This window comes from Oncorhynchus keta, chromosome 25 (assembly GCF_023373465.1).
Source record: "Oncorhynchus keta strain PuntledgeMale-10-30-2019 chromosome 25, Oket_V2, whole genome shotgun sequence".
In the NCBI taxonomy this organism is placed as follows: Eukaryota; Metazoa; Chordata; class Actinopteri; order Salmoniformes; family Salmonidae; genus Oncorhynchus; species Oncorhynchus keta.
In genome coordinates, this window is record NC_068445.1 from 19,151,912 (window position 1) to 19,172,917 (window position 21,006).

A 21,006-nucleotide genomic window follows, 5' to 3' on the forward strand; every position below is an offset into this window, starting at 1 on the left:
AAACCTCCACGGATGCAACCCCAAACTGTCCACACCCCTCTTGTTGGCAGAAAGAAAAGTTTGAAAGCGTATTCCTGCAATTCTACACATTTTGCCATGTTTTATGTGTGTTCATATGATACCTGAGTGACAAAACAAAATCAATGAGGCCCCCCATGGGCACATAATCTAAATAAGCATAACTGACCTACTTAGTGACCTGATAGGGAGCTATAACCAATCATGTTACAGGTTTGTAAGGATGTCTAGTGTGTGTAGAGGAAGGGCTACTGAGAGATGTCACTGACCTGTGTCCATTCCCCAGGCCTCGGTAGGCCTTCTCCTGGTCCTGCATCCGGTTAAGGCTCTGGGCCACAGACAGGTACTGGTCATAGTATTTAATGGCCTCTTCAAAGTCCCCTAGGGCCTCGTAACAGTCTCCGAGGTTACCATAGGCCCTACCCCGGTCCAGCACGGCCTCGTTGCCACTCAGCTGCTGGAGGGTGGCCAGCTGCTGTTCCAGGTAGCCTATAGCCTCCTCCATCACCCCTACATTCATCTTGGTGATGCCCATGTTGCCATAGACCTGGGCCTCTACCCCGGGGTCCTTCAGTCTGCGGCCCAGCTCAAGCTGCTCCTCGTAGCTCTTGAAGGCCATGGCGTACTTCCCCAGAGCCATGTAGACGGCTGCCAGGTGGCCGTGGGCTTTACACTCCCCAGGCACATCGCCCAGCTCCTGGTACACCTCCAGCTCCTGGGTGTGGTAGCCCAGAGCCTTGTCGTACTTCTGCACCAGTCTGTAGGTGGCACCCAGGGCCGCGTAGGCACACGCCTCCATCCTGCGCTCCTTCACCTGAAACAAAGCACAGATAGGATTTCAGTGCATCAGCAAATATTCAACATCAACAGCCTTACATAAACAGCCTGCCTTGCAAAATCAATGGAGTGCTGGACTTACAGTATATAACGTTAATCTCTTTTACTGTATGCAGACAAAGTGGAGACCTTTCCTGTGACTATGACAGATTAAAAACAGGAGCCAAAGAATCTCACCTGGTGAGCCAGGGCCAGCTGCTGCTCATAGAATTGGATAGCCCCAATCACGTCCTTCTTGCAGACAAAGATGTCCCCCAGGTTGCCCAGGGCTCTGAAGCGGGCCTGTGCATTATTAAGAGACTGGGCTAGAGAGAGCAGGTACTTCTGACACTCCTCTGCCTTGGTGAAGTCACCCAGAGCCTTGAAGGCCAGTCCCAGGTTACAGTAGGCCTTGGCCTGGCTCAGCTTGTCATGCAGGTCCTTAGCCAGAGCCAGGTCCTGCTCATAGTACTTGACAGCGTCCTGATAGCTTCCCAGGCAGTAGTGGGCGTAGCCCAAGTTGTGGCAGACTTTCCCCTCACTCTCCATGTCCTGGAGGTCAGGGGACAAGCGGAGGTACTGCTCGTAGTAGGGCACGGCTTGGGGGAACTCTCCCCGGGAGCAGTGGAAGTTTCCCAGATTGCCAAGGGCGCGAGCCTCGCTCTGGACGTCTCGCAGCTCACGGGCGATATTGAGGTGGTTCTGGTAGTGCTGCAGGGCACGATCGTGGGCCCCCAGGGCCTGGTAGGCCACGGCCAGGTTACCATGGGTAGAGGCCTGTGAGGCCCGGTCATTGACCTCCATGGAGATCTGTAGCTCCTGGCGGTGATAGCGTACGGCCTGGTCAAAGGCCCCCAGCGCGTTGTAGGCATTGCCCATGTTACCATAGGCCCGGCCCTGGGCAGCATAGTCACTGAGCTCCTGGGTGATGGAGAGGTGGGTTTTGTGGAGTTTAAGTGCAGTCTCATAGTCTCCTTTCATCTGGTGGATAATGCCTGTGGTTTATGGAAAGGAGAGGAGAGGGAGGTGAGTTCACTTTGAGTGCCTCATCAGACAGCCACACTATGTAGAAAGCAAGTAATTCGAAAGTTCAAATTTGCTCTCTGCTGAGCCAGCTCAAACAGCAAACATTACACGTAAAAAATATGATCATTAAAGTGGAGCACATTCACACAGCTTTATAATTACATCAAAATTGAATCATTCGATTTTTTTAACTGTCCTTCATGATTGTGTCTTGGATGAAAATAAGCAAAACCAACTACTTTTCCACTGGGACTGAAACAACAGAGGGAGAAAGAGAGAGAAAGAGAGCGGGCAGAGCCGATCGAAAGCTGAGCAAACAACTTCTAAAAAATGAGATGAATGTGAAGAACCAATCAATAACTTAGGACTCTGTGCATTGAGCATTTTATCTGTTACAAATATGATCCTCCTGAAAACAAAAGCTTTGCCCTGCAGCCAGCATGCATGTCCACACACAGCAGAGTGTCTATCTATCTACCTTCCTTTCCTCTGAGACACACTGGGCTTTGAGTCCCTCTGACTGTTGTCACCCGGCTTTCCATAAACATAATTAAACTCCTAATATCAGAGCGCTGTGGCTCCCTGGAGCGGGGGAACAGAGGAAGAGAGTAGGGGATGGCCACAGGCTGATGGACGGAGCCAGAGCTGGGGAGGACAGCCTGCCGCAGGGCTAATGATCACTCACCATAGAGAGAGAGAGGAACATATGGAGGGGCCTGGCGTGGCGTGGTGGCGGAGCAGCCATTCATCTAACAGGCCTGGCTAACTGTGTCTCTTCTACGTCAGCATCAGTGTGGGATAATGGGCCTGGGAGATGAGAGAAACCAGCCCCAACCCGTCGCACCACTCAGAGGGCACTGGGATGGGGACGGGGCCAGCCTGGGCTGGGGTGTGTGGGAAACAGGGAGGACAGGAGAGGGAGGCATTTATGGGTTGTGGTGAGAACTTGATGGTGCCATTGGGATTAGCTACCACCATGTGTGTGACTGTTTTCTGACTTTTCCCTACCAGAACTTTCCACAGTACTGGTGCACGCAGTGGCTAAGTAAACAGAAGGATACAAACTAAACAGCCAACTTAACAGACCCAAAATGATATGACTTCTGTAGCTGTAGATGTGGAGGCATGGCCATTAGAGTTGCCTGTTCAGTTAAAAGCCTTGTATTAGGCCCGACTAGCAGCCCTGCCATTCTGTTGGTCTCTCGTTCGCCCTTATACAGTTTCAGGATTCTCTAACAGACGTTTTTCTTGGCTGCCAGATTTGGAGGAATAGAAGAGGAGTGGTTTAAATTAAGCTGTGATAAAAAGGGCTTTTTAAATTCATTTGATTGATTGATTGATTCTAAATACAAGTTCAGGTGAAAGAAGAGGTAAATATTTGATCTTGTTTGTAAATACAGGTATCGAGGAAAGGGGATTAACCACACAAGGTACATTGGATGGCAGCATAAAAATAACCTTTGAATAGGTTTTCTTTGATTCGCATAGCCCATAGATAGTGGCGTAAATAACCCCAATCCATAGATGGGCTCACTTTTATGATGATTCGCACACAGTTCCCTCACAGTTTTACAGTGGAAAGGAAACCCCTGCGATGAGGTGGATCAGTAGCTCAGTATTTGTTCATCTATGTGGTTCTGTCTTTAGGTTAAAGTGTCATAGTCTTACTTGGCCCAGTAATCATCAGGTCATCACCTGAAGGAATTAATATGCTAAGAATTCTCCAGGAAAAAAAACAAGAGACAGGGCAATGCCTGGTACAGATACAATATGGATTATTAACATACAGCATATAGAATTGATAAACTGCTACTAACTCTATTATTATGTCAAATGGTATAGGTATTATAGGCTTTTGACATTTGAGGTTACAGTAGACTGACATTAGCACCTCACATATCATGGACAGAGCCCAGCCCAGCCCGGGCTCAGAGCATGTTAACATTCACGGCAGGCTGGTCGGAGGAGCAATGACAACCTTTTCCCTCTTCAAAGTCATTGCCAAGATTATGCCCTCCCTTTGGAGCTTATTCCACAGAGGGTATAATGCCTATTGATGTATCACCAGCAAACATGGCCCCAGGCCTCCCCTGAGTTCCCTGCTGGAGGCTAAAATTGGAGCTGGAGCTGGGGCTTGAAGGCTGGGGTGGGGGCTGGGGAGAGAGACTGGAGTTGGAGCAGGAAGAGATGAGGACCATTGACTAGGGCTAGTCCTAAGGCTGTGCCCGGGGCTAGACAAGGGGTCAGAAAACAATCTCTGTCTCTTCCACGTTATTAGAGGATTACAAGAACCCCTGGGTCCCTGTATCATAGTAAATAATAGCATGTTCTGCGCCTCAGGTGGAAAATGGTGTTGGTACACAAACCAGATGGAGATGACAGAGATGGTTGGACAGCTGGATAAGAAATGGGAAATGATAGATACACTGATTTCAAATGACCCCCACCAAGAAGTTATTCTTAGAGAAAGGAGAGAATGACTTCTGTTGATCCTTGTTATGCCCATGCAATTCACTTCGACTGCATGATAAGCATTTCTCTCTGCACACTAAGCTTTGTTATGTTACATATATTGGCTATAGCCCAGAGGTTATTTGAGTCTGCAGCTCCATTATTCCCATCTGCACAGTGAGCACTTGAGACAATGACTGCGAAAAAGAGGGATCAAACAAGGAAAATATCCCTCCACACATACACAGACCTACTGTATCCAATTCACCACCACTCCGTATCTAAATACATTAAAAGGGGGGCGATGCGTTGTCACTTTGCATTACACAGGCGCTCAGTGTGAGAGGGAGATGCTGCAGTGATGACTCTGAGGCTTGGTGTCGTGCTCTGAGTAAATCACTGTGTCATTCTGTGCTGTGTGTGGACAGAGGCTGTTGTGGTCTGCTACACTGTGGAGCATTCTGCCAGCTGCTGCCTCTCTCTCTGCTGCTCTGTCCAGCTAAGAGGATTTCCACATCAATGGAGTCTCTGCCACTGTGCCGGATTGATACCAGGGATAGAAGGAAGATGGCCAATCACCAAGCAGCCCTCAGCCCTGGCCTAGAATCCAAATTCTAGCTCACCTTCCATTTATGTCAGTTTGTTAACACATGGGCTTGAAGAATGAATACAAAGCAACATATTCAATTGCTATATAAAAATCAATGATCTAGAAAATTGCAGGACTAGCAGATGCATACTTGCTTTCTAGACCAGTGTTTCCCAACCCTGGTCCTCCAGTACCCTCAACAGTCCACATTTTTATTATAGCCCTGGACAAACACACCTCATTCAGCTCATTGAGGGCTTGATGATTGAAAAGTGAGACAATGTGTGTTTAACAGTTTAATTGATTTCCACATTGAACTTGCGGTGTGTAGTGGTTGTGTTTTCAGTTTACTGGCTTGATGCTTGGTCCAGAGTGGATAGATAATGTGGAATCAAGTGGATTCAGGTGCGCTTGTCTAGGGTAACAATAACAATGTGGACTGTTGGGGGCACTGGAGACCAGGGTTGGAAAACACTGGACATCTAGATATTATACATGACTGGGTGTGGTATGTGGAGACCTGTGGGGGGCGGTAGAGAGCTGGGGGAGAGGAGGCAGGCAGGGGCCTGATTGGGGGTGGGGTGTAGTGGGGTAGGGGTCTGAGTCTGGGTCTGGACTTAGGTACCAAATCCTCCCTCAGAAAACACACGTCTCTCACGGCCTGACAGACACGCTGAGAGACACAGGAAGACGGAAGATAAAAAGAAAGGGGGATGGATGGATGTGTGCTGAGTGGGAGGCCTGCCAACACAAGCACACACAGGCAGGCCGCTGCACCCTCCACCCCTCCGCATGCCTGCCTGCCTGCGGGCCCAGCTGGGCTGGCTTCCTCTCTGCTTTCTCCAGCTGACCCATCATTATCCTGCAGCCCAGGCCCACTGTCACGGCGATCCCTGCTAACCCACAGCCAAACCGCTGTTACTTCTGGATCTATAATAGCTCTGGATAGTTAGGTAGCTTATGTTAATGTCCAGTGTGTTGAGCAAAACACTTTGGTTTCCGTTTTGTAAAGAGACAAACTGCCATTGAGGGCTGAGGAAGAGGAAGAGGATATACATTTACTAAATGCAAAGGGAAGCTTTTACGGTGCTGTTTGAGTTAATGGTGACACGGTAAATGCATACATAAGAAATGCATACGGCACATAGCTATGCGTGGACGGTGGAAATGTGGGAGAATGTTTGAGCGGGCTTCCAGTCCAGTATTTGGCATGGTCCTCTGTCATCAGACTGGGCTGAAGGGGGCCAAGGAGAGGGGGAACTAACTGCTGCTTTTCCATGAACATGAATGTGGGCCAAGCAGCACAGATCTGCTACACTAGGAAGTCTCCAGGAGAAGAGAACAAGACTGGCATCCAATGTAATCACCTCAAACCCCCCTCCCCTCCTTCCACACACAGTATAGTATCTAGGCTTTCCATTCATGTCCTCCCTGTCTGTGTGTCCTGAACCAGGACCATAGCGGGTCGTACTTACCTGTTGTTCACTACCTCCAGATTGGCCCGAGATAAATGCACCTTCTATGATTTGGTTTCCCTCGCTCCCTGTCTCCTTCCCCGTAGCATTCTTTCATTTACTCTGACTGTTCCATTAGGCTGGATAAATTCCTCTGTAAATCCAGCCGCTGCCCTCCCGCCTTACAAAAAGACTAGGGTGTTTCCAACGACAACCAACCTGAGAGCTCTCCTTCTCCGACTGCCTCAGTCTGCTCCAGGACACATGGCTGTGTTCCTGTAGTGAGCCATATATCCAATCCCCCCCTCCTCCTGAATCTCTCCTACCCCAGTGACAAGATCCAGTGTGTTCTTTACGGTTCTGTTAGGCTCTGCTGTTGTTCGGTTGTGTTTCCTGTTTGATTTGAATGTGGCTCAGCATTAAGAGGTCCTCTGGGAAACAGGATGAAAACAAGTGATTGCTTAATTAAAACTCGTACCTCCCACCCTGTTCATTTATGGAGTCGCCATTTCAAATGACTTTCTGAGATGCAAGAAAAAACAATGACCAGTTGGTTAGAAAATGACAGAGGGGAGGAGGGAGAGGTAGGGGATAAGGGGGGTAACAGCAACTTCCAAACAAACTTGTTAAAAACCTCTTTGAAGTGAATTGCAGGGGAAAATAATATCATTTATATTCTGTTTCATGAATAACAGAAATGTGAGCTAAATGCGAAAGCCACCACTCGAGTCCTCTTCGAGATATTAAAAATTGCTGACTAGGGGGTAGGTTAGCCGGTTAATGAATAATAAATGGAGGCTGGAATGCAACATTTTCATATCCTTTATAGGTCAGCGTGCACTGAGCCAAGGCTCCTGTCACCGCTGGGCATCAGTGAGCCTACCAGCCTCAGTAATAAACATGTTGCCATCCCTGTGCTGAGCGGAGTGCTAGCAGGCTACATGTTACCTCTAAGCCATGACAGGAGCCGCTCCACCCTCTCCACATCAACATAGATCATTAGAGAAGAGCTGAGAGTTCCGTGATGAAACACTTTCTCTCTCTCTCAACATGTTCTCTCCCCCTCGCTATACGACACTGTCATTCTTTTCCCTTTTCTCTGAAGCTTGTTAATCGTACAAGCTTGATCATGTCCTCGTTATGTAGATCAGGGGTTCCCAAACTTTTTCACTCGGGGCCTCCCTTCTAGCATTGGGGAACATTCTAAACCTAACCCCCCCCAGGTTTAAAGCTTATTTCCTGCAATTCTATACATTTTGTCATGTCTAATGTCTATTCATGTGATGTTTGAGTGACACAATAATTACAACCATATATATGGGCTAAAAAACCTAAATAACATGGGCTAGTTGATCTGGACATTTCTGACAAGTTATAAATAGCTCTCTAAGTATACAATGACAAACATGACAAGAGCAACTGGTTATGCACTACCCAATTTCGCCCCACAATTTGGGAACTACTGGTGTAGAACATATTGTATCTCTGCATGGTGGTACTTCAAAGCAAGCGGACTGTACAGTAGGCTACAGTATGTCTAGTTGGCTACAGTATGTGGGAGAATGACTAGGCAACAACAACATTCCCCCCTTTACCATCAACACAAACAACAACAACAATGGTGTAATTAGAGAAATTATGCTTTTCATGCCCACTTCATTCTCTGTTATCTTCATTATTCAGCTCTTGGAGAATCAGCTATTAGGTAATTAAGTGATTCATCTATTCAGTTTCAATTACTGGGAGCCTGACAGCCTCAGATTACAATCACTACGAGAGAGAGAGAGAGAGAGAGAGAGAGAGAGAGAGAGAGAGAGAGAGAGAGAGAGAGAGAGAGAGAGAGAGAGAGAGAGAGAGAGAGAGAGAGAGAGAGAGAGAGAGAGAGAGAGAGAGAGAGAGAGAGAGAGGGAGAGAGAAGAGAGAGAGGCACCATCAAGCAGAGCAAATGAAAAGAAGGAGAGAGAAAAAAAAGACAAGGAAAGAGAGCAAAGGAGAAACAAGAGGTAAGAGACAGGAGGGCACCTTCCACACAATCACCTAGCAGTCCCCTGGGCCTCCTTCCCAGCCATCACCATGAAGAACTGCAGCTTTTCCCTGGCAATACAGAGCAACAGGCCCACTCTTCTCCTCCTCCCATTCATTTCCCCCCATTTATTTTATGGTTTTGTCACCAGCTATGGGTCTTTGACACTACATCAAATACTGTAATTATTGTGCCAAGGAATTTGAAGTATTGTTGCGGTTGATGTATGCTTGCTGTTACTGGTGAGACTAAAGATTATCCTGATACCGAGCTAGCTGAAGGAGAGATAAACCCACGATTAGCTTCCTGTTTGACATATAATGTTAAAGGGATACTTTGTGAATTTGGCAATGAAGCCCTTTATCTACTTCCCCAGAGTAATTGTATGTCTGCATCCAGTGTGAAGGAAGTTAGAGGTAGTTTTGTGAGCCAATGCTGACTAGCGCAATGACTGGAAATCTATGGAATCCCTTAACATGCTAGCAGTTACCATAGACTTCCAGTCATTGCGCGAATGCTAGTTAGCAATTGTGCTATCACTAGTTAGAAACTTCCTTCAAACTGCACACAGAGACATACAAAAGGTATTGACAAGTTCATCTGACACTGTCAAATTCCTGAAGTATCCATTTAGTGCTTCATATTGGAAGAGAGGTTTGGATCTCTCTTTCCTATCGGTCATTTCAAACAGCTCTTACACTAAAAGGGCATTATCATCATTTTACAATTTCACAGTATTATTCCAAACTCATGTCTGGAAATATATATAAAACCCTGGAAAATCACATTTTTGATTGCACTGGGCCTTTAAGTTTGGACTACGGTGCACTAGCTCAGCACTGCACTGCCCCCTATTACAGGATTCAAATGTAGCATCATAAACTGTAATCACTAGAGGCCCTGTTTTATGACCACAAGTAATCAGGATACCTTTCTGAATATATATAGATGGGACCTAAGTGATTACAGCACTGGTTGGGTGTTATGCTGGTCAAAGGCGAGCAGCGTCAATTTATGTTTGGTTGATTAACCTTGGTCCCTGCTTCCACGCTCTCTCTTCTGAGGATTAGGAACAAGTCATCCTGGAGCACCATTATGTCTCTTAGTTGTCCATTAGAGTCAGCTTTACAACTGTCAAGATGGCAGTCATAAGTCATCCCACCAACGTATATTATAACGACTGGACTCAAATACAGCTGAATGGGCTACAGATGTCGGATCTTAATGATCCTGCAGCAGGAGTATTTTAATGAATATTGAATATTTATCATCACTGCCAGGGGGCAGCTGGAAGCGATGTTTGTAGGCTATACAATGCAGTACCATACCTACCATACAGATTCTGTTCCAACAGCCTCAGACCCAACCTAATGGAATGGCCTCACCCCATGGCCCATCTGGCAATTTGTAAAATGTATACCAGTTCAATGGTGGTCCCTACAGCATGGCAAAAAAAGGGGCAGGGCCGCGGGGCATGTTTCTTAACTTATTGGTGACAGGGGGCAGTATTTTCACGTCCGGATGAAATGCATGCCCAAATTCAACTGCCTGCTACTCATCCCCAGAAGGTAAGATATGCATATTACTAGTCGATTTGGATAGAAAACACTCAGAAGTTTCTAAAACTGTTTGAATAATGTCTGAGTATAACAGAACTTATGTAGCAGGCGAAACCCAGAGGAAAAAGCATTCCGAATTTTTTTGTTTTTTTGAGGTCGCTCTCTTTCCAATGGGTTTCATTGGGAATCCAGATTTCTAAGGGACCTTCTTGTTGTTCCTATCGCTTCCACTGGATGTCAACAGTCTTTAGAAATTGGTTGAGGTTATTCCTTTGTGTAATGAAGAAGTACGGCCATCTTGACCTGAAGTGTACTATTAGTTAGAGGCGCGTGACCAGAAAATATTCTGTTTGTTTTCTTCCTGTATTTAACACAGATCATCCCGTCTTCAATTGTATCGATTATTGACGTAAAAAATTACCTAAAGTTGTATTACCAAAGTAGTTTGAAATGTTTTGGCAAAGTTTACAAGTAACTTTTGAGACATTTTGTAGTCACATTGCGCAAGTTGGAACCGGTGTTTTTCTGGATCAAACGTGCCATATAAATGGACATTTTGGATATATATCGACGGAATTAATCGAACAAAAGGACCATTTGTGATGTTTATGAGACATATTGGTGTGCCAACAAAAGAAGTTCGTCAAAGGTAAGGCATGAATTATATTTTTATTTCTGAATTTTGTGTCGCGCCTGCAGGGTTGAAATATGGATTCTCTCTTTGTTTACGGAGGTGCTATCCTCAGATAATAGCATTGTTTGCTTTTGCCGAAAAGCCTTTTTGAAATGACATGTTGGCTGGATTCACAACAAGTGTAGCTTTAATTTGCCATCTTGCATGTGTGATTTAATAATGAAAGTTAGATTTTTATAGTAATTTATTTGAATTTGGCGCTCTGCATTTTCTCTGGCTTTTGGCCACGCTAGCGTCCCACATATCCCAGAGAGGTTAAATATAAGATGGCATCTGTGATTTGGTTATGCATACTGTAGGCCTATAATGTGGACTGGAATTATGCACTTCTTTCAAACCATGAAGCTGGGAGAGATGATGGTTCATTGATGATGGTTCATTGATTTGTGCAGGACAGTGATTTAATAGGATAATTGGTGTACCAGGCCAAATGAAATAGATGAATGGGACTGTCAACTCAGCCAGACATTCACACTTAAATATTTTCGATCTCTCTTTGAGAATTCTTTACAGATATGAATTTCTATCTGTAACTGCTGGCATGTGTGGTGCGCATTAGACCGTTTATTTTGTCCACCCCTTGCATTTTGGAACATTTGCGTGTATTACCATGTGCCCGTTGCTGTGCTTATACTGTGAAGAAATAACGGATTATTACAATTTTAAACAAAACGTTCTGATCTAGTCCATCTGTCTTGTTGTGTTTATAGGCTATGCAGGCTATTTCTAGACTGCAGGTCCACTGGGCATTAGTTCAAGTAGCCTATTTAGGCTATGTGCAGGCTACAGCGCGACTCGTGTGCATTCTTCTGTGGATAACAAACATGTATATATTTGTAGGGGGTAGATGTATTTTTCATTAGGTAACACTTTATTTGGATAGTCAATCTATAGTTGCTCTACAGACTATTAGTAACATTTCAACTAACTATCTACTAAACCTAACCCTAACCCTATCTCTAACCTTACCCTAACCCTTATTCTAAAATTAACCCTAACACTTACCCTAAACCTAACCCTCTAACCTTACCCTAACCCTTATTCTAACCCTAACCCTAACCCTAACTCTCGAACCTTACCCTAACCCTTATTCCAAACCTAACCCTAACTCTCTAACCTTACCTTAACCCTTATTCTAAACCTAAGCTAACTCTCTAACCTTACCCAAACCCTTATTCTAAACCTAACCCTAACTCTCTAACCTTACCCTAAGCCTTATTCTAAACCTAACCCTAACTCTCTAACCTTACCCTAACCCTTATTCTAAACCTAACCCTCTAACCTTACCCTAACCCTTATTCTAAACCAAACCCTAACTCTCTAACCTTACCCTAACCCTTATTCTAAACCCAACCCTAACTCTCTAACCTTACCCTAACCCTTATTCCAAACCTAACCCTAACTCTCTAACCTTACCCTAACCCTTATTCTAAACCTAAGCTAACTCTCTAACCTTACCCTAACCCTTATTCTAAACCTAACCCTAACTCTCTAACCTTACCCTAACCCTTATTCTAACCCTAACCCTCTAACCTTACCCTACCCCTTATTCTAAACCTAACTCTAGCTCTAACCTTACCCTTACCCTAACCCTTATTCCAAACCTAACCCTAACTCTCTAACCTTACCTTAACCCTTATTCTAAACCTAACCCTAACTCTCTAACCTTACCCTAACCCTAATTCTAAACCTAACCCTAACTCTCTAACCTTATCCTAACCCTTATTCTAAACCTAACCCTAACTCTCTAACCTTACCCTAACCCTTATTCTAAACCTAACCCTAACTCTCTAACCTTACCCTAACCCTTATTCTAAACCTAACCCTAACTCTCTAACCTTACCCTAACCCTAACCCTTATTCTAAACCTAACCCTAACTCTCTAACCTTACCCTAACCCTAACCCTTATTCTAAACCTAACCCTAACTCTCTAACCTTACCCAAACCCTTATTCTATACCTAACCCTAACTCTCTAACCTTACCCTAACCCTAACCCTTATTCTAAACCTAACCCTAACTCTAACCTTATTCTAACCCTTATTCTATACCTAACCCTAACTCTCTAACCTTACCCTAACCCTTATTCTATACCTAACCCTAACTCTCTAACCTTACCCAAACCCTTATTCTATACCTAACCCTAACTCTCCCTAACCCTTATTCTATACCTAACCCTAACTCTCTAACCTTATCCTAACCCTTATTCTATACCTAACCCTAACTCTCTAACCTTACCCTAACCCTTATTCTAAACCTAACCCTAACTCTCTAACCTTACCCAAACCCTTATTCTATACCTAACCCTAACTCTCTAACCTTACCCTAACCCTTATTCTATACCTAACCCTAACTCTCTAACCTTATCCTAACCCTTATTCTATACCTAACCCTAACTCTCTAACCTTACCCTAACCCTTATTCTATACCTAACCCTAACTCTCTAACCTTACCCTAACCCTTATTCTATACCTAACCCTAACTCTCTAACCTTACCCTAACCCTAACTCTCTAACCTTACCCTAACCCTTATTCTAAACCTAACCCTAACTCTCTAACCTTACCCTAACCCTTATTCTATACCTAACCCTAACTCTCTAACCTTACCCTAACCCTTATTCTAAACCTAACCCTAACTCTCTAACCTTACCCTAACCCTTATTCTAAACCTAACCCTAACTCTCTAACCTTACCCTAACCCTTATTCTAAACCTAACCCTAACTCTCTAACCTTACCCTAACCCTTATTCTAAACCTAACCCTAACTCTCTAACCTTACCCTAACCCTTATTCTAAACCTAACCCTAACTCTCTAACCTTACCCTAAGCCTTATTCTAAACCTAACCCTAACTCTCTAACCTTACCCTAACCCTAACTGTAACCTTAGCAAGCAGTTGATTATCAACAGATCATTTATTGATAGTATGATAATCTGGACTATCCAAATAAAGTGTGACCATTGTTTTATTACATGTTCAAGGCAAGCAATAGGCAGAATAAATAAGTGGTTGCCTCAGTGCCTGTCTGGTCCAGCGGTTACACCCGCTAACCCTGGCATACATACAGTATGCCAGTTGGCATCGGTTCGAATCCGGCCCATTGCCCTTTGACTCATTCTTCCCCATTTTTCAACACTGTTATCTCTCAAAAGCAACAGAAATGACGAAAGAAGTGGGACTGCCCCACTCCTTAAAAAATACCTGTTAGAAAGAATAATAACAGGCAGGTATAATGATAATAGAGTAGGATGACGATACAAGCTGGGTCTAATAAAATGCCATTTAGCAGTGGGTGGATTTTAACATTAACACATGGATGTGGCAACGTATCCAATTCTTCAACGATAATAATGACCACATCATTGTGACAATATGAAAGAGACAGGGTTGGAGCTGGGGAGTGGGGACAGTCAAATCAAATCAAAGGTTATTTGTCACACGCGCCACATTCAACAGGTGTAGACTTTACAGTGAAATGCTTACTTATGAGCCCTTTCGCAACAATGAATTTAAAAGTAAGAAAAATGTGCCATTTTGTTAATGAATAGTAACACAATAAAATAACAAGACTATATACAAGGACTACCGGTACCGAGTCAATGTGCAGGGGTACTAGGTAGTTGAGGTAGTTGAGGTAATATGTACATAGGGGTAAAAGTGACTAGGCAATCAGGATAGATAATAAACAGAGTAGCAGCAGCATATGTGAAGAGTGTGAAAGAGTGTGTGTGTGTGTGTGTGTGTGTGTGTGTGTGTGTGTGTGTGTGTGTGTGTGTGTGTGTGTGTGTGTGTGTGTGTGTGTGTGTGTGTGCGTATGTAGTGTGTGTGTGAGCGTATGTAGTGTGTGTTGGAGTGTGTAGGTAGAGTTCAGTGAGTTTGTAGGTAGAGTTCAGTGAGTGTGTAGGTATTGTTCAGTGAGTGTGTAGGTAGAGTTCAGTGAGTGTGTAGGTAGAGTTCAGTGAGTGTGTAGGTAGAGTTCAGTGAGTGTGTAGGTAGAGTTCAGTGAGTGTGTAGGTAGAGTTCAGTGAGTGTGTAGGTAGAGTTCAGTGAGTGTGTAGGTAGAGTTCAGTGAGTGTGTAGGTAGAGTTCAGTGAGTGTGTAGGTAGAGTTCAGTGAGTGTGTAGGTAGAGTTCAGTGAGTGTGTAGGTAGAGTTCAGTGAGTGTGTAGGTAGAGTTCAGTGAGTGTGTAGGTAGAGTTCAGTGAGTGTGTAGGTAGAGTTCAGTGAGTGTGTAGGTAGAGTTCAGTGAGTGTGTAGGTAGAGTTCAGTGAGTGTGTAGGTAGAGTTCAGTGAGTGTGTAGGTAGTGTTCAGTGAGTGTGTAGGTAGAGTTCAGTGAGTGTGTAGGTAGAGTTCAGTGAGTGTGTAGGTAGAGTTCAGTGAGTGTGTAGGTAGAGTTCAGTGAGTGTGCATAGTGCCGGTGTAAGAGAGTCAGTGCCAATAAAAAGGGGGTCAATAGTCAGGGTAGCCATTTGATTAACTGTTGGTGGTGGAAGTTGTTCAGGAGCCTTTTGGTCCCCGACTTGGCGCTCCGGTTCCACTTGCTGTGCGGTAGCAGAGAGAACAGTCTATGACTTGGGTGGCTGGAGTCTTGATCATTTTTAGGGCCTTCATCTGACACCGCCTGGTATAGAGGTCCTGTATGACAGGGAGCTCAGCCCCAGTGATGTACTGGGCCGTACGCACTACCTTGTCGCCTTATGGTTGTATGTCAAGCAATTCCTATACCAAGTGGTGATGCAGCCAGTCAAGATGTTCTCAATTGTGCAGCAGTATAACTTTTTGAGGATCTGAGGGCCCATGCTAAATCTTTTCAGCCTCATGAGCGGGAAGAGGCATCGTCATGCCCTCTTCACGACTGTGTTTGTGTGTTTGGACCATGACAGGTCCTTAGTGATGTGGACACAGAGGAACTTGAAGCTCTCGAAACCGCTCCACTAAAGCCCCATCGATGTCATTCAGTTTTCACACCTTTTTGACAACGGATAGGCTAACGAATAGCCTATAGTATTGGAATATAAGCAAATAACAAGGGGCCTATTGCAACCATCGATGGCACAGCTGATCTCAATTGTAACCATTATTGGTCACCTCATTACCGCTCCCTAAAATATGCCTTTCAAGATATCTTAGGCCGCTGGTTGGTATTGTCATTGAACAATTTAGTCCATTTTAACAGACTATGGGCCATTTATCTATTTGTCAGACATTCCAATGTGTATCAGTAGCTAGGTTTCCATCCAATTGGCGACAGATTTTTATGCAAATGATCTAAATCTGCATATGAAACTATGTGCATTTTCCCACCGGTGGTGTTTCCACCAAACAGACTTGTTGTGGATAAAAATCAGTGTGTGTTGACGTAGTGCACACAAAATGTACTTTTTTGCTTTAAGTTTTCATGTACCGAATAAAAATGGAAAGTTCAGTGTTTCCATCACATTTCAACTCTACTGTTAAATTGCAAATGTTCCTACTCTGGTCTTGGCACGTGTGCTCTAGCCAACAGCTCACAGATACAGTGCAGGTAGGCTACATGATGAGATTATTATGGATAAGAGACAGAATATTTGTATTTGTCAAATGCCAGTCAAGCATCGATCATCATGTCACCAGAATAAGACCCTCTGTATTTATTAGAAAAGAGCATCAAGTTCATCACTGTGCACTTTCACCACCCTGTGAAGTTCATAATAACTTGTTTCATCTGTAGCCTAATAAACTGCTTGGTTTCCCGAGTCGGAGTGGGTGGTCCACACACCATATAATCGTGTGACTCCAAGGTTACTTCGATACTTCGGTTATTATATCAATATATGCGCATAAAGGCATTGCCACTTCCATTTCTTGCATAATTCATTTTACAGACAAAAATATCCCACCATGTTGAACGAACAAATTATTCCTCAACATTACATTATACCGAAACTTCCTGTTTCCATCACAGCTGTTGTGATTTTTTTATACGATAAGATTTTACTCGCATAAGAACTGTGGATGGAAACATGGGTAGAGTATAGCTGCATTTCAGATACATTTTTGTACATTTGAATATTGCAGAAATAGGACCTAGGCTTAGCGTTTGAGTGAGCGAGAGAGATTATGATTTTGATAGCAAGCCCTGATACCAATGACTCGACTGCCCCCGCATGGAGAGAAAGAGAACTGCTCATTTTGATGTAGCAGAATAAGCCTTTGCAACGAAAGAGTGATCAAATTAGGATCCGACATCTGCATGTCGTCGACCACTGCTGGTATTGACTATCCATAGAGGCACCTTTATCCACTGTCCGGCTACGCTTTATCCGTGAGTACATTTACATGCACACTAATAATTCAATATTAAACTGATTATGCAATAGTCACGGGGGTGGTGGGTGTGCGGGGGGTGTACTAAGCTAACTTATGGAATTATTTTAAGATGGTCATTTGCTATTTGATTTTGAATTTTAGGACCGCTTTAGGTATATATATATATTATTTTAAGTGATTTGATAAAATATTGAATTTGGCCTTTACTACTGTAGCCCATAGAAATGCATTGAATAACACATTCGGAAATGGCAAAAAAGACAGTCAAAGAATGTATCATAAGGAATAAGGTTTTGAAGTGTCTGTCCTACATCTAGGAGATATATTTAACACTATTTAACCCCTTATTTTTGTTGGCAGAAAACGACCTCTTATACTTCCGTTTATTTGTATGGATTACCTTCAGATGAGTCTTGTGACATTTGTGGGGATTGTTGAGCAAAACGGAGAACATCGTGTTCGTGAGAGTCTTCCCTTTCCATAGTGGGGTCATATTAGCTTGTAGCTCAAACGGTTTGGACGCTACAGACAGAAGTTGGCACATCAGCGTTAGGGACTTCAGAGGAGTCCAGTGACATAAGGGGTGGTAGAGGAAAACGGAGAACACCACAGAGGTCAGAATAGTTGTAGGCCAAACCATTCAGATGCTACAGACGTTTTAGTGAGAATAAGCATTTTGTGGATGTCTCATGGTCTGACAAACACCACTGCAGATGCGGAAGGCCTACTACATAGGTCGATGCGGTAGATTGAGACACCTGGTTTTCTGAGCAATCATTCGGATTAGTAGGACATGTAAACACCTTATTAAGCGGCATTCTGGCGATTTATTTGATCTACGCATGTGCCAGCACCAGTCGTGCGAGCCTCCCTCTTTATCGCAAATAAAGTGAGTTGGGAACAACTGAATGTATGTGTCTTAGAAGTAGTTTTCACATACAAACTTAATATGTCCCAACTTGGTCACTTTGGTAGAACTTTCATTTTGAGGGAGCTTTTCTGCGTTCGGGTAGCCTGGTTTTAGATGTGTCCCATGTAAACAGAATTATTAGGGAAACCGTTCTTCTTGCAAAGCATGGAAACGTTTTGATCAAACTATTATATTCATCTGACTATCCACAATAATCACATTATTGTGTGCATGTAACCGTACTCAGTGTTTCCTCCCCTAGGAGGGGAGGGGGTGACTGGGGTCTTGCTGCAGGGGGCTGATGGTGTCTTCCTGGGGCATGCATCTATGTAGATGTATAGAGGTATGCAGTGGCAGCCAAGATGTAGCAGCATATACTGGAAACACTGGTTTTACAATTAGATTAGCCCTGGATTGTCAAGGTTACCTTGCTAATACTTTTAGATCGGCAAGTTTTTGACCGTCAGATGACCAGGGCTTTGAAAAGGGGACAATAGTTACATTTCAACTCCAATCAAAAGGCTTGATCTTATAAACTTAACTTCCCTCTCTCTCTCTTTTTTATTTATCTACTCCACCAGGATTAATTTGCTAGATTTGATTAAATCCTTGCCGGTGAGGGGAGAGAGTTCCCATGAAAACTGTAAAAGGTTTTTATGGGCTTAATTTCTCCTGTGACAGTGTGATAGTTATATGTTGGTATTTCATCACTCTAGCACATCCCAGCCAGTGATAAGTCACTGAAGCTGTCTGTCTGCTCTGCTCTGGGTCCATGCAGAGATTCCTGTCCTAACCAATCACATCACACCCCCCAGACCAGGCAGATGTATCCTGTATCACGCAACACTGCAGTAAATCTACATAACAGTAGTAGACTGGGCATAGCAATGTATTTAGCTGACTGCTGTTCAATGACCTTTGTTCTCACACCATTCACTACTTAGGCCTCCATTTTAAACAACATTTAAACATTTAAAACAACTGTGAACAACTAAGGAACATCCAAATAAAGAAGCTAGAGCAATATACACTCACCGGCCAGGTACACCCATCTAGTACGAGGTCGGATCCCCCTTTGCCTCCAGAACAGCCTGAATTTTTGGGGGCATGGATTCTACAAGGTGTCGGAAATATTTGTTGCTTAATTGGTATCAAGGGACCTATTGTGTGCCAGGAAAACATTCCCCACACCATTACACCACCACCAGCCTGTGCCTTTGACACCAGGCAGGATGGGGCCATGGACTGTTACGCCAAATACTGACTCTGCCATCAGCATGACTCAACAGGAATCGGGATTCCTTGCGCCAGGCAATGTTTTCCCACTCCTCAATTGTCCAGTGTTGGTGATCGCGTGCCCACTGGAGCCGCTTCTTCTTCTTTTTATCTGATAGGAATGGAACCCGGTGTGGTCTTCTGCTGCAATAGCCCATCCGTTACAAGGACCGACAACTTGTGCGTTTCGAGATGCTGTTCTGCATACCACTGTTGTACTGCGCCGTTATTTTCCTGTTTGTGTTAGCTTGTACGATTCTTGCCTTTCTCTGAAAACACTAGACACTGTTGTGCGTGAAAAGCCAAGGAGGGTGGCTGTTTCTGAGATACTAGATCTGTCGCGCCTGGCAAAGACAATCACACCACTCTCAAAGACGCTTAGGTCCCTCGTTTTGCTCATTCTAACGTTCAATCGAACAGTAACTGAATGCCTCGATGCCTGTCTGCCTGCTGTATATAGCTCATCATGGCCAAGTGACTCACTGTCTGTAGGAGTGATCCATTTTCGTAAACGGATCTAATAAACTGCCCGGTGAGTGTATATGAATGTGGTATGCAGAGACAGGTAAACATATGTACTACTGATATAGTCGTATCTGGAACCCACAACAAGCAGAGGACAAGCAGGAGTAGAGAATAACATCATGAGAGGAATGCGGATAACACCCCACCATCAATAAGGGAGAATACTGATGCTGCCTCCACCTCCACACATTCTCTCCCTCATGGGCAAACCATGACCTCTACACTCCTGTTCTAGCCTGTTCCCATCACATCCTCCCAAGCTCCTTATGAGGAAGAATCCTGGCTCTATGCTGATGGAGCAAACACACTGTAAACATTTCCCAACCTCCGCTTGCCTGTTACGTCTTCCTATCATCTGCCAGAGTAACTTTCTAACAACCAGGTGCTTCCTCATCCTGTAGGATGGATGGGGCCAAATAGAATAACTTATCCCACATGCTCATCAGAAAAGGTAAGCCAACAACACAAAGGGCTGTGCTGTACATAGTTCTTAACACGAGGGACTGCTCTGTGCATTTTTCTCAACACGAGGGAATGCGGTGAACATTGTCCTTAAATTGCAGGGACAGGCCTAGGAGCCACTCTAAGGGGGAGCATAACACTGTACTAGACTATAAATAGTCTTTGTTAGCCATGTCTGAAATGAAACCTAAAAATAAAGATGTTATAGATGGATATGATCTCCAGATCAGTCCCCACAGCCTACCCGTCCCTCTGTGTTGATTGATAAATACGTACCCAGGTTGGAGGAGGCTCTTCCCTCTGCAGCTCTGTCCTTCAGGCCCTCAGCGATGGCCAGCTGCTGTTCATGGTACTGCTTGGCTCTCTCCAGGTCCTGCATGCAGCGTGCAGCATGACCCAGTCCAGCGTACGCCCTCATCTCTATAGGCTGCTCCTCCAGCTCCTGGGCCAGCTCCAGCACATGGGTGTGGTAGGACATGGCCTTGTCAAAGTTACGGTGGTAGTGGTAGGCACTGCCCAGGTTGCTGTAGGCGCGGGCCTCCTCCCTCTTGTTGGTCAGGGCCTTGGCGATGCCCAGGTGCTGCTCGTGGCATTGTACAGCGTTTTCAAAGTCGCCCATAGCAATGTAGACAGCGCCCATGTTGCCCAACTCTCGTGCCTCTGACAGCTGGTCTTTGGATTGCTTTGCCAGTAGGACACACTGCTTGTGGCTGGCCAGGGCATTAGGGTAGTCCCCGATGGCTGTATACACATGACCCAGGCTGCTCAGGGCCATAGAAGCTGCCTGGAGACACAGAGAGAACACACAGACAGACAAACATCAGGCAAGCAATTAAGGTCACATAGTAAAAACACTTATAAACTAAAGCTTTGTGAAAATGACCTACATTTTGTCA

At 44.5% G+C, this 21,006-nt stretch overlaps 1 protein-coding gene across 3 annotated transcripts in view; it reads right to left on the reverse strand.

Moving 5' to 3' along the window:
- Nucleotides 1-21,006, reverse strand: part of LOC118357858 (tetratricopeptide repeat protein 28-like) — a 330,099-nt gene that overhangs the window by 41,735 nt on the left and 267,358 nt on the right. For all 3 annotated transcript variants that reach the window (XM_052478794.1, XM_052478796.1, XM_052478797.1), the window contains 3 exons: nt 20,387-20,894; nt 1,033-1,829; nt 288-832 (listed from right to left, as the gene is read on the reverse strand). In XM_052478794.1, coding sequence (XP_052334754.1) covers nt 288-832; nt 1,033-1,829; nt 20,387-20,894 — 1,850 coding nt within the window. The remainder of the gene's footprint in view (nt 1-287; nt 833-1,032; nt 1,830-20,386; nt 20,895-21,006) is intronic.